The 14,534-nt window shown below is 38.3% G+C and overlaps 2 protein-coding genes across 2 annotated transcripts; both read left to right on the top strand.

Annotated features, from left to right (window-relative positions):
• Positions 1-204: 204 nt before the first annotated feature.
• Positions 205-11,335, top strand: GCK72_011293 (uncharacterized protein; the record flags this gene model as incomplete). Its single annotated transcript, XM_053728350.1, has 11 exons — positions 205-237; positions 290-380; positions 423-559; positions 1,802-2,803; positions 3,665-4,188; positions 5,162-5,311; positions 5,387-6,023; positions 6,728-7,117; positions 8,882-9,335; positions 10,108-10,329; positions 11,310-11,335. The coding sequence occupies 11 exons, from the start codon at positions 205-207 to the stop codon at positions 11,333-11,335; spliced, it is 3,666 nt and encodes a 1,221-aa protein (XP_053587927.1).
• Positions 11,336-11,967: 632 nt separating this feature from the next.
• On the top strand, positions 11,968-13,162 carry GCK72_011292 (uncharacterized protein; the record flags this gene model as incomplete). Its single annotated transcript, XM_053728349.1, has 2 exons — positions 11,968-12,081; positions 12,989-13,162. 2 exons carry the CDS (start codon positions 11,968-11,970, stop codon positions 13,160-13,162), a joined length of 288 nt encoding a protein of 95 aa, XP_053587926.1.
• Positions 13,163-14,534: the final 1,372 nt, after the last annotated feature.

The raw sequence follows: 14,534 nt of genomic DNA, 5'->3' as shown, positions 1-14,534 counted from the left end.
CCGCGCCGCACCTTGCAAATCGCCGTGCCGCACCATTGCAAAATGGGCGGGGCGTCAGAAATTACACGTGTCGCTCCCGGATCTCGTCGATTTAATCCGATTTCAATCGATTTTTTTGATTTTTTCTTGAAATTTTTTGCATAAATCGATTAAAATATCATAAAATTCGCTATTTTTGCAGAAAAGAACATATAAAAGCGGCCGATGGAGCCGCCCAAAGTTATCGGGTATATTTTAGTGAGTTTTCAATGATTTTTTTGGATTTTTTGGTAAATTATCGATTTTTTAGATCGCCGCGGTTCTCTGCACCCTCGGATACACAGCTAAGCAAGCTGTGGTGTCGAGAAAGTCGAAACTATGTGGAAACGCCGAGTGTGGAGGTAAAAATTGGATTTTTTCAAAAAAAAACAATTTTTTTGCAGAAATTCTGTTCAAAGCACGCGTCAAACGTGTGATGGGTGTGAACAGTGATCCGAGTTTTCTAAATTTGGTCGAAAACGCGGTGATCTCGGTGGTGGCGGTGAAGTTTAGCGATCGGCCCGATATTATGGAGGGAAAGGTAGAGTTGGGCGAAGAAATCGAGGGAAAAGGATGGAAAAATCGTGGAAATTGTGGAAAATCGAATGGAAATGGTGGAAAAATCGTGAAAATTTGATAAAAATCGACAAAATTCAATTTTTGAGGGTTTTTGGCTGGAAAATAGTTCAAAAAGTTGATTTTCAGCGGAAAATTGAACAAAAATAATTGATTTTTGTCTCAAAAACGCTCAGAAACTGCCTATTTCACAACTTTTGAACTCAAAAATCGTGAAAATTCAATTTTACAGTGTTTTTGGCTGGAAAGTAGCTCAAAAACCTGATTTTCAGCCGAGAAATCAGCCAAAAACTCAGATTTTTGTGTTTTACTGTGAAAAACAACTTTTTCTGTGTTTTTATCTCAAAACAGTCGATTTTCGGCTCAAAAAACCTATTTTCAGTCAATTTTTCACAATTTCCCTATTAAAATCGTGTTTTTGAGTCGAAAATCTTCTAAAATTGTGGATTTTCGGCTCTAAACGCACTGAAACTGCCTATTTATAACCAGCGTGAAACATTGCTTTTTTTTCAGCAGAGAATGACTGAAAATCAGGCTTTCGGGCTGAAAATTTCAGAAAAATGTGATTTTCAGAATGAAAATTGAGTTTTCTGGGCTGAAAATGACTGAAAACGGCTGAAAATGTAATTTGTATTCCAAAAACCAGTTTTTCTGCTGAAAATATTTGAAAATCAACCTAAAAAATGACGGAAAATCTAACTTTTGGCACAAAAAACCGATTTTCAGTCACTTTTTCATGATTTTCTGTCCCAAAACTGTGTTTTTGACTCGAAAAACTTGAATTTTCCTGTTTTTTTGGTTTAAAATCACTCAAAATATGTATTTTCCACCTGCAATTCTGGAAAATCTTCTGAAATAGTCGATTTTTAACTGAAAAAACTGATTTTCAGTCACTTTTCCACCATTTTCCTTTCTAAAAATGGGTTTTTTAGTCGATTTTTTGGCCTAAAAATCGATTTTCTCTCCTAAAACGTGCTTTTCAGTCAAAAATAGTCGGTGTTCGGCTCAAAAAACCGATTTTTAGTTAATTTATCACGATTTCCCCTTCCAAAATGTGTTTTCGAGTAAAAAATCTTCCGAAATAGTCGATTTTCGGCTCAAAAAACACTGAAATTGTCAATTTTTGGTTCAAAAAACCGATTTTCCTGTCCCAAACTCCAGTTTTTCCCATCAAAACCAACCAAATCCCTCATTTCCCTCATTCCAGCTAAACGACGAGGGTCCCAGTGGCTTCTTCTACGTCGGCGCCATCGACATCCTTCCATTCGCCGAATTTCTTCGTGCGGCTATTGATGAGAAGAAGGAAATGTTGATGATCAGTCAGAACCCCGCGGATACTGGCGATAAGCGAATTGTTGGATACGTGCATTCGGAAACTGATTTAGTGAGAGATTACAATGCGAAGAATGCTCAAGCAGCCGCTGAAAACGGTCTCCCGCCGCCAGAAGCTCTGCCGATTCCGGAGCCACCGGCCAGTGGACATGGACATTCTCATGGAGGACACGGACATAGTCATGGAGGACATGGGCATAGTCATGGACACCCGGCCCCCACTCCAGAACCTGCAAAAGCTCCGGAAATGACTCCAGAAGTCGTAAAATCCGCTGAAAATGCTCCAAAATCCACTGAAAATGCTCCAGAATCCGCTGAAAATGCTCCAAAATTGACTGAAAACGCTCCAGAAACCATCAAAAACGCGCCAGACGTCGCGCCAGACGCCGTCAAATCTCCATCTCCTCCACCACCGAATCTGAATAATGTGTTAGGAGGAAAGCCAGAGACAAAAATTGGATTATCTGATATGGATCTGGAAATTGAGCGAATGATACGAGAGGAGGAGGAGCGAATGGCTGCTGGAAAACAGGAGGAGAAACAGGAGGATTTGGTGCTCAAATCGCTGCCAGAATCGCTGAAATTCGAGCAAATTCAGCCAGAAGTCGTTGAGAATGCTCCAGAAACCGTCGTGACGGCTCCAGAATCTGTGACGACGACGACAGTGACTCCAGAAGACGTCCCGCCCCCTCCCTTCACTCAGGACACGCCCACCACGGCTCCAATTGTTCCGATTGTCGAGGAGCCCGTCCCTACGACCACGCCCCCTCCTTTAGTGCTCCCGGAAGAGCCGGTGCTCACAGAAGGGCTCCCGGAAGAGCCGGTGACTCAGACGGCACCGGTGGAACCACCAGTTGTGGCTCAGGAGGACCTCACGGTGAGTTGAAGATGGGATTTCGAAGAGAAAATGAGGATTTTGAGATGAAAATGAAGATTTTGAGCCAAAATTGAGAATTTTCAGATGAAAATGAGAAATTTTGAGCTGAAAATGATTGATTTTGAGCTGAAAATGAGGAATTTTGAGCTGAAAATGACAGATTGCGAGGTGAAAAAACAGCAATTTTGTGTAGAAACTGAAGATTTTGAGCTGAAAATAACTGATTTCGAGCTGAAAATAACTGATTTTCATCTGAAAACGTAATTTTTTGTGTGAAAAATGATAAATTTTGAGCTGAAAATGACTGATTTTGAGCTAAAAATGCTCCAATTCCGCTCCGGATCATCTAAAACTTGAAAACTGACCTGTTTTCATGCTGAAATTGCCCAAAATCTGATTTTTTTCCACTTTGACACTTCTAAAAGTCGTGTTTTGCTATCAAAAGTGAGATTTTCGAGCTCAAAATATGTATTTTCGTTATTTTTGATTCCTAAAAATGCAGTTTTAATACTGTTTTTGATCGAAAATCATCAATTCCAGCCCAAAAAGACTGATTTTGAGCTGAAAAATAACATTTTCGTGTAGAATTGGAAGATTTTGAGCTCTAATTGCTCCAATTTTGCTCCGAAGCGTCTAAAACTTAAAAACTGACTTTTGAGCCAAAAAAATTTCCATTTTTGTCATTTTTGAATTCGAAAAATGCAGTTTTATGACTGTTTTTGTTCGAAAATCACAATTTCCACCCTCAAAAATGACTGAAAATCCGTGTTTTTTATCCCAAAACTCTTTATTTTTGTGTTCCCTATGTGACGTGACGTGTTCTAGGGTGTGTGCTACAAAGAGAACTGTGATGGATTGCAGACTCCGCCTCCTCCTCAAATTGTCGTCGCTGCTGAAACTGCTCCAGAAGTCACCACGACGACGCCTACTCCAGAATCCCCAGAATCCGCTCATCTTCATCATGGACACTCGCACGACGGAGCAGAAGGCCACGGGCATTCTCACGATGCTCCAGAAGACGTCAGGGTTCCAGAAGTCGTTCCAGAAGACGTGAAAGCTCCAGAAGACGTTCCAGAAGACGTGAAACGATCGCCAGAAGAGGAGGAATTCTTGAAATGGGAAAACGAGCGGAGCAAGAGAGAAGCGGCTCCGGCGGCTCCGTACGAAGATGCTCAAAGCCACCAATTCCAGCACAAATTACCACCGAATCCACCTGCTTCAGCTGGAATTTTTGATTGGATTCGCAGCGTGTTGTCACTTGGAAATGTGACCGATGGAACTGTTCTTCTCTATATCAATCTCACCTTCTTCATCGCTTCACTCGTTTTCTACGTCATTGTGAGGAGTCTGTCGACGGGAGGCGATTCGGATGTGTTGGATAGACAGTGAGTTTTGTGGGAAATTGCGAGAAAAGCGGACTTTAAATTAGAAAAAAAAACTGGAAAAATTGGACGTTTTTAACATTAGAATTACTGATTTCCCCGATTTGCGAGGTTTTCCTGTCGATTTACGAAGTCTGATGTCGATTTACGAGGTCTCAGGCAGATTTACGGGCTCTTATGTCGATTTACGTAGCTTAAGGGCTTCCTTGTCGATTTACAAAGTTTCATGTCGATTTACGAGGTGTTTTGTCGATTTATGAGCTCTTGAGTCGATTTACGAGCTCTTGTGTTGATTTGCGAAGTCTCAGGTCGATTTACGGACTCTATTGTTGTTTTACGACGTATCATACCGATTCACGAGGTCTCATATCGAATTACGATCTTTCACATCGATTTACGGTGTCCATGTGTAGATTTACGAAGTTTCCTCTAGAATTACGGGATCTTGTGTTGGTTTACGAAATCTCATATTGATTTACAGAATCTCATGTTGGTTTACTGGGTCTCATGTCGATTTAAGATCTTCCTGTGAAGATTTACGAGTTCTTTTGTCGATTTACGGAGCTGAAGGGCTTCCTTGTCGATTTACGGGCTCTTTTGTCGATTTACGAGCTTCCTATGTCGATTTACGTAGCTTAAGAGCTTCCTTGTCGATTTACGAAATCTCATGTCGATTTACGGGTTCTTATGTTGGGTTACGAGCTTCCGGTGTAGATTTACAAAGTCTCCGATCGATTTACGAGCTCTCATGTCGATTTACGAAGTTTCATGTCGATTTACGAGATATCTTGTCGATTTACGGGCTTCCCGTGTATATTTACTGGTTTTTTTGTCGATTTATGGAGTTCGTGTGTAGATTTACGGTATCTGTGTTGGTTTACAAGGCCTCCTATCGATTTTTCAGCTTCTTGTGTAGATTTACGAGTTCTCATGTCGATTTACGCACCTTTTCCAAACAAAATCCATCGATTTTCAGAGCCTATTTCGACTTGGTAACGAAGCACAAGCAGCTCCAAATTCAATTGCAACAGAAGGTCGACGAGAATCAACGTCTTCAACAGAATGGTGTCCCACAGCAACAACAGATGCCGGATAGAGAGCCCGAATTGATGGCATTGAGACAACAGTGAGTTTTTAGAGCTGAAAATCACGATTTTGAGATGAAAAATTGAGTTTTAGTCCTAAAAATTGTGATTTTCAGAGTGCAAAGTCTTCAAAATGAGATCCAAATGGCGGCCGCTCACCGTCAAGACTATGAATCGCACTATAACCAAATGAGAGACGCCTTGGAGCAAAAAGAGCAACAAATTGGCCAATTAACTGAGGTAATTAACGATTATAAGGAGAGATTGGAGAGAAGTTCGACGGAATCTCAAGAATTCGCTCGTCAACTGGATTCTGTGAGATCAGAGCTCACGGAGACTCAACAATCATCGTTCGGACGTCATCAGGAGTTTGTGGAGAAGCAACAGGAAACAGAACGTCTTCAGACGAGAATTCAGGAGCTCGGAGGGGAAACGAGACAGATGACGTCGAGAATTCAGCATCTGGAGCAAATTCAGACGACGTTAGAAGTGGAAGTGAAAGATTTGAAGTCGGAGAACACTGGACTACTTGGGACGATTCAACAACTTGAAGCTGAAATTTTGGAGGCGAGCAAGAATAACGATGAGGCGGGAGAATCTGGAGGATCAGGATGGTCGGATTTTGGAGATACGGATGAGGTTGAGGTGAAAGAGGAGGAAAAGTTGACTGAGAAGACGCCGGAGAATACGGAAGAGCTGCGAGCAAAGTATAAGAAGTATGGAGAGGATATGGAGGAGTTGAGCAAGGCTAAGGTAATGAAGAGAAAAATCGACTTTTCCAGCGGAAAAATGAGAGTTTTTGACTGAAAATTGATGAAATTTCGAGGTTTTTGAGCTGAAAATCTCATTTTTGGGCTCAGTTTTAAGCAAAAATGAGATTTAGGCCTGAAAATTTGAGTTTTTATCCTCGAAATCTGAATTTCAAAGTAACATTTTGTGTTTCAGAGTGAAAATGTGTGTTTTTAAGTGTAATTTCTAGATTTTAAACTGAAATTTTGTGTTTCTTAGAGAAAATTCGAGACTTTTGGCTGAAAATTCGCGATTTTCGGCTCAATTTTTGAGCCTTGCGATTTTAAGCTGGAAATCTGAATTTCAAACTGAAATTTTGTGATTTTAAGTGACATTTCGAGGTTTTAAGCTGAAATTTTCAGATTTGCAGCACAATTTTTGAGTCTCTGGCTTGAATTTTACAATTTCGACTGGAAATTGTGATTCTGGCTGAAAATTTGAGTTTTTAGCGTTATTTTTGAGTTTTTGAGTGAAAAAATCGATAGGTTGCAAATTTCTGAATTTCAGCTAACAGTTCCGCATAATTGGCAGAAAATCAGAAATTTCCTTTTAAAAATGAGATTTGCAGCCCAAAACTCACGATTCCAGCCGGAAATGGAGGTTTTTAACCAAACAAAATCATATTTTTCTTGAAAATTTCACTAAAAAATCGATAATTTCTATTTCAGGTGCGACTATCTGAGCTGGAGAAGAAGCTCGACGAGACTGAAAAAGAGCTCTCAAAATACCGTAATCTCTACGATCGTCAAAAGGATCAAGAGAGTCGAGGAGTCACTGAGACGGATATCAAACTGAAAACGGCTGAAACTGAGTGCGCCGAGCTGAAAAAACAGATCGAACGGCTCAATAAATTGAAAGAAGAAGCCGATGAGCGTTTCAGTTCTCTATCGAATTCATATGGAGCAGTGTTGACAAAATCTGGAGAGACGAATATTCAGTTCCAGTCGTTACGCGATGAAAAGAACGCTTTGGAGACGAAATTGAAGGATATGGAGGCGGTGATTGCTAAGAAAGAGGAGAAGATTCGAGATGCGGAAAGTGAAGCGAAGAGAGTTCAGGTAAATGATGAAAATTCTCAGAGAATTTTCGGCGATATCGCCGACCATATCGGCGCGAGCGCTGCCAAAATCGGCGCGCGCGCCGAAGTGAGGCCGGTGGTCGCCGGCGCTCCGGCCGATTTACCCGGCGAAAGCGCCGAATCAAGCGGCGCTAACGCCGAATTTTGAGGTGGCGTTAACGCCGATTCTAGGCCGCTGTCCCTTCCTTCCCCCTCGGTTCCTGATCAGGTTATCGATTTTTGAATAATAATATTTATTAAAAAACCAATTTAACAACAGAAATTATGTGTAACAAATCGGAGTAACAAATTAGGATTGATTTCGGGCCCTCCTCATTTCCTTATTCGTTCCTCTCATCGAAGTGATCGTCTTCCTCATCTACAGTGTCGCTCAATTCCATCGAAGTTGATGACGTCTTCTTATGAGCAGGCCCCGACATGGCGCGTTTCGAAGTTCCTCGCTGAAAAAAGTCTAAATTATAGAAAAATTTGGGAGATGATTACCTTTCTGAAATGAAAGTTCCTACTGCCAGGGGATGGGCCTGCCGTCTTTTTGATTTCCAGAACTGTTCTCAGTGTCGTCCTTTTCTAAAACTTCCGACTACAGCTTCTCAATTTTCTTACTGTAAATATCACTTACCTAGTGTTTGACTTCTTTTTTGTCGTTTATACATCTCGAATCAGTAAATAATTAGAAAGTAGAGTGAAAATATGAAAGTTTAAAAAATATTGAACAAATAATGAGTCAACATGGATCTGCGCAAGTAAGCATTCCAAGGTCCGGCCAATGAACGGCGTAAACGCCGTTTCCAGGTCGAAGGTGCGCTCTTCCCTGGCCGCCTCCTCTCCGCCCGGCGCGATTGCGGCGCTTTCGCCGATCTCAAACTTCTCGCTTCCCAATCCTGCGCCGTTCGCTAATCATTCGGCGAAAACGCCATAACAGGTGGCATTAATGCCATTTTCACCGGCGCTTACGCCGTTTTCACCGGCGTTTACGCCATTTCGACGGCGCACGCGCCGATCCTACGCCAAAAATTCTCTGAGTTGGAGGATTTTGAGCTGAAAATGAGGAATTTTGAGCTGAAAATGAGGAATTTTGAGCTGAAAATGAGGAACTTTGAGCTGAAAATTATGAATTTTAAGCTGAAAATGACGAATTTTGAGATGAAAATGATGAATTTTGGGCCAAAAGTGATGGATTTTGAGGTGAAATTTTGGTTTTATTGGAGAAAATGAGAATTTTCAGTCTATAATCTGTCTGTCTGTGCTTCCGGTATGTCCGAATGTCCGTTTAGTTTTCACCACGGCAAATGATCACGCCACGCCTCCTTTTCGGTCATTTTATACTCGAAAATCATGATTTTTAGCTGGAAATTTGTCAAAAAATCATAAAGATTACAGAAATCGGCTGAAAATCTATAAAATTTGACCCGAAAAATTGATTTTCCACTCAAAAATCCATATTTTTGACAATTTTCATCCCCAATAACTGTAATTTCCTTAAGACTCCGCCCACCACCACGGCAAATTATCAGGAGGCCACGCCCACTTTTTTGAAATTAGAACCGAAAACTGATGGAAAATTCAGCTCAAAAACTTCATTTTTCACTCTGAGAATCACATTTTTCTAAAATGTTCACTCCGAAAACCTGATTTTCAGTCATTTTCAGCTCAAAAACTCTATTCTTCACTCAAAAATTCCTTATTTTTGACGTTTTTCACTCTCAAAAACTGCAATTTCCTGGCTGAAAATCAAATTTTGCAGGCTGCCTACAAAAAACTCGAAACGAAATCGTTCCACGACGTGATGACACTGAAAAAGGAATGCGATGAGCTGAAATCGGCTCAATATCTGAGTGGAGGAGGCGGAGGACGTGATAATATGTTCTCAACGAATCGATCGATATCTCGTACGGATCGAATCGCGTCGCCTTTGGTGGACGAACCGATTTGGGATGAGCCAGTGGAATATCAGACACAGAATCAGATGACGTCATTACCACCACAAGAAATGGATTATTACTCATCTGGAAGTGGTGTGACGATGCCGTCTAGAAGACGTTCGACACGTCGAAGTCATCTGATTGGAGGAGAATCACCGTCGGATCTGGAGAAGAAGAAGAAGGATCCAACGTCTTCTGGAGTGACACAACATCGTCGACGCTCCAGAAGTCAGGGACGACAGCAATATCCGACGTATCCGGATCCATATCAATACGGTAAGTCGCCCCCCCATTGAAAACGCGAAGTTTCAGCTCGAAAATGCTCCGAAATAGTGCTTTTCGAGGTTTTTATATGGAAAATACTGATTTTTCGAGATTTTTTTCAATAAAAATTCCTATTTTTCGAGGTTTTTCGGTTAAAAACCCAATTTTTCGAGATTTTTACGATAAAAACCCGATTTTTTTGCTTTTTTCACAAATTTACGCCGAAAAATTGATTTTGGAATAGAAAACCACAAAAAACTCCCAAAAACCCAATTTATCAGCTCGAAAAATGGTCAAAAGTGGCCGTGGCCGAACTTTTTGGGGTTTCTAGGCCACGAAAACCAAAAAGTTCGGCCATCCACTATATTTTCAGCGAAATGCCATTGATTTGCCGTATTTTTTTATAAAAAACTGGAAAAGACATCGTTTTAGTGAGGATTTGTCTCAAAATGTGAGAAAAATGTAGAAATTCCTATGAAAATACTCAAAAATCCTCTGAAAAAGCGAATTTCCAGCTCGAAAATGCTCCAAAACAGTGGATGGCCGAACTTTTTGGGTTTCTAGGCCACGAAAAACGAAAAGTTCGGCCACCACTATTCTAAATCGATTTATGTCGAAAAGTCGATTTTGGTGTCGAAAAAGGCCATTTAAAAGCGTTTCGACTGAGTTTTTAAGCTGAAAATCAATTTGTTCACCTGAAAATTCGGTCAAAACGGTTTTAAATGGCATTTTCGACACCAAAATCGTGATTTTTTCGATTTTTTAATGCAACAAATATATTCAGGAATTCATCCGGGATCATCGGATTCGAGTTTTCTGTCGAATCTTGGAGGATTCCAGCCACTGACGAAACGGCATAGTAAAAGTGGACATTTGAGTGGAGGAGGAGGTGGGGGACACTATTCATCTGGAGGATCCAATGGAGGCAGAAGTCCACCGCCTGAGATGCCATTACTCAGTGCTATCCCACCGCCTGGTGCGAGAAAACCGATGAGCAAGAGACCTGGTTCGTTAGAGAAAATTTGAGATTTTTGACTGAAAATCCGGTTTTTCGGGCTATTTTTAGCCCCAAAAATCGAGATTTTTGACGAATTTTGAGTCTGAAGATGAAATTTTCAGCTGGAAAATAGTGAAAATTTGAGATTTTTGACAAATTTTGGGTCTAAAGATGAAATTTTCAGCTGGAATTCGTCCTAGAAACGACCATTTTTAGTGGAAAATAGTGAAAATTTAAGATTTTTAACTGAAAATCACGATTTTTGACAAATTTTGACTCAAAATCACGATTTTTGATGGATTTTTAGTTTAGAAATACCAAAAATCTTGATTTTTGACACATGTTGAGTCTAATAGTAGAATTTTCAGCTGAAAACTAACATGCTGCTTTTTTTTTTTCAAAATTTCGCATTTTTCGATCAATTTTCGGCTATTTCCTACGATTTTTGTAATGTTTTATCAATTTTTACTCTGAATTTGACAATTTGACACTTTTCAATCCAAAATTGACATTTCTGACCACAAAAACTGTAATTTTCGATTAATTTTCGCACTTTTTTAGCTGAAAAATCCCTTTTTTCGGTCAATTTTTCTCTGAAAATCTAGATTTTAACAAATTTTGAATGAAAAAATCCCAATTTTGACAAATTTTGAGTCTAAAGATGAAATTTTCAGCCGGAACTTGACTCAGAAAACTGAAATTTGTTATAGATTTTGTGAATTTTTTTATTTTTGATTGAAAATTTCAACTTTTTGAGTGAAAATTTATGATTTTCAACCAAAAATTGTGATTCTATATAAATTTTTAGTCTAGAAACACCAAAAATCTTGATTTTTGACAAATTTTTAGTTTGAAAATCACGATTTTCAGCTGAAAATTTGTCAAAATTACAATTTTTTAACCAAAAAAAAGGCTGAAAATCATTAAAATATACTCAAAAATCCTTATTTTTGACGTTTTTCAACCTCAAAAACTGTAATTTCCTTCAGACTCCGCCCACCACCACGGCAAATGATCAGGAGGCCACGCCCCCTTTTCGGTCATCTTCTAGTCGCCACCACCGGGCACAAACTACAATCAACGCGGGAATTCAAAATTTTTATATTTTTTCTTTTTTCTAATTTAATTTCTTTTTTTAGAATTTCAGCCCCCACTATATATATATCTGTATGTATCCATTTTTTTTCTCTGAAAATTATTTTTTTGAATTTTTTCGATTCATGTCATATCATATCGCAAAAAACGACGAATTTCGCTCAATTCCCCCCACTTTTCTGTTTCTTTCGAATACGAGTCCCCCCGATAGGTAAATTGGTTGTAAATGGTGCTGAAAATGCGCTCCACCGAGAAAATTCGAGTTTTTTGAGCCAAAAATCGCAAATTTTCGCCAAAAAAACGCGAAATTCTCAATGGAGCGCACTTACTGACCGCTCCCCCAATTTCTCAAATTCATTGCTTCGAATTGTGATTTTTTCCGTTAAAAAAAGGGATTTTTAGGATTTTTTTCGGGTTTTTGGTGATGGTTTGACCCCATTTTTCATATTTAATTACCTAAAATTAATTAATTTGTTGTTTTTTCGCAAAAAAAATTGAAAAAATGACTTTTTTTTTTTGAAAAAACTAATTTTCAGCAATTTCAGAATCAAAATGGAGTCGAAATTGGCGCAAAATGTGACGGCAATGATCACAAGCACGGGAGCGTCGGGAATCGCTGTGGCCGATCGAGATGGTGTCCCGCTTTACACGACTGGAGAGATCAGTGTACGGAAAATCGATAATTTTGACTGAAACTCATGAAAAACCGAGAATTTTCGGTGAAAATCGATAGAAAACGGGGTTTTTAGATGGAAATTCATGAAAAATCCGTTTTTTTGCATTATTTTCATGAAGAAAGCCAAAAATTTTCGTTAAAAATTCGAATTTTCGAGTAATTTTCATGAAACTGATTATTCGCGTTATTTTCATGGAGAAACAGAATTTTCGAAAAAAATTGAATTTTTCAGATGAAAATTCATGAAAAATCGAGATTTTTTGCAAAAAATCGATAAAATCGCCAAATTTTGACCAAAATCGGTTTTAACTACCGGAAATTCATAATTTCTGAATAATTTAGATTGAAATTCATGAAAAATCAAAAATCGACCTGAAATAGTGATTTTTCGAGTTATTTTTATGAAAAAACCGAGAATTTTATGTAAAAATCGTTGAAAAAAAACCGATTTTTGGGAGAAATTGAGCGAAGATTTCCGTTTTTGAGAGCATTTCCAGCTACATTCCACTGATTTGCAGTATTTTTCACTTAAAAACGGCAATTTAGTAGAATTTAGCTGAAAATACGATCAAAAAACAGATTTTTTCGCTCAATTTCAGCCCCAAAAAACGGGTTTTTCATAGATTTTTTCCGAAAATTCTTGATTTTTCCATGAAAATAATCTGAAAAATCAGTGTTTCAGGTCAATTTTCAGATTTTTCATGAGGTTTTAGACCGATTTCCGTCAATTTTTGACCATTTTTCCTCATTTAAATATTGATTTTTACTGAAAAGTCTTAAATTTTTCATGATTTTTGTCGAATTTCACCAATTTAGACTCGATTTTCACGGGTTTTTGGTGATTTTCAGTCAAAAATGACTTTTTCAGTCAATTTCCCCTAAAAATCGATTTTTCAGGACATGGCGAACGTCGGATCGCTTCTGATGGCCGACGCGAAGAATATGTTTCCAAAAGGGACGAAGAATAAGAAGAATAGTTATCCGATTGTAACATTACACGCATCCGATGGAAGCAAGACAACAATTGCCAACAAACACGGAGAGACTGTCTCGATTCACTTCAAAAAATAAATTTTTATGAATTTTTCTGTATTTTTCATGAATTTCCGTCCATTTTTCACCCAAAAATCGCCTTTTTTGAGAATTTTTGACCCTTCTTACTCATTTTCACCGGTTTTTTTGTAATTTTTCATCGATTTTCTCACTTTTTGAGCCCAGAATTGGTCATTTTTGACAAATTTTGGCTCGAAACGTTTTAAGCGAAAAATCTGATTTCTGTCTGAAATTTTCTCATTTTAAATCGATTTTTTGTCTTAAAATTCAATTTTTGACCCAGAATCTGTTATTTTTGCCAATTTTCTTGATTTTTTCACCCGAAAATGCCGAATTTCCCACCATTTTCCCATAGATTTCGATATTTTTTCACTTAAAATCTCTTATTTTTCCCATTTTTTCAATGTAAATTCCTCAAATTCCTCAAATCTGATAGTTTTACACCGAAAATTGAGAATTTTCAGTTTTATTTCAGATATCCGCTCAGGCAACTCAATATTAATCTAATCCTACAACCGCATCAATCTAATCACAATCTAATTAGATTAGTGGATTTTGCTTGCGCAAACTTCGTTCGCGCCATGGATCCAAGAATAAGTCAGTACAAAACGCGCAAAATTTCTTTCAATTTTTGTTTTAATGTTTTTTTTCTAAGTTTTAATTCTCTATTTATGTCTCGAAAGTCTGAAATCGTTGCGAACTAATTTCGTTTGCGGTTTTATCGACTTTTTCACGATTTTCAATTATTAAAAATTGTATTTTTCGGTTTCTATGGCTCTTCAAGTCTTCAATTGTCGTCTTCAGTCTTCCACAATTTCCATTCGGTTTGGAAGAAAAGTCAACACTGCGATGAAATCATGAATAAATTCTTTGGTAAGCAAATTGTTTCGCTTTCAATTAGCCGTGAATATTAGTTCATTGCTCAGGTATAATCGTCTACTTCTTCAACATCAGCGCTCTCTACACAAGCTTCGAAAAAAAAGTCTTTTGTGAGTTCCGAAATCAAACAGTTTTTTGGTATTAATTTCGTTCATTTTACAGTAAAATTCGCTGAGTGGACGACAATGGACAGCAGCGGGGCAGAGAACAACGAGGACTTTTTCCACTTTCATTGCAATGGATTTTCGACTAATTTCTGAATTTTCTGTATTATTTTCTATATTTTTTCTATACATTTCGATTGTAAAAACTCTTGTTTTTTATTTGAATAAATTTACTATTTCTTTTTTTACCTAAAGAATTTTCAAATTTTATCACAAGTTACACAAGATTTCACCCTAATCTAATGAGACGGCGCATTAATCTTACAAGATTGCTCATCAATCTAATTAGACGCGGCATTAATCTAATCATGCCAACATTCAAGCTAATCTAACTGATGCCGCGTCTA

Source organism: Caenorhabditis remanei, chromosome III (genome assembly GCF_010183535.1).
Source record: "Caenorhabditis remanei strain PX506 chromosome III, whole genome shotgun sequence".
Lineage (NCBI taxonomy): Eukaryota > Metazoa > Nematoda > Chromadorea > Rhabditida > Rhabditidae > Caenorhabditis > Caenorhabditis remanei.
The sequence above is the reverse complement of the archived record's forward strand: the minus strand, read 5'-3'. Positions and strand labels throughout refer to the sequence as shown.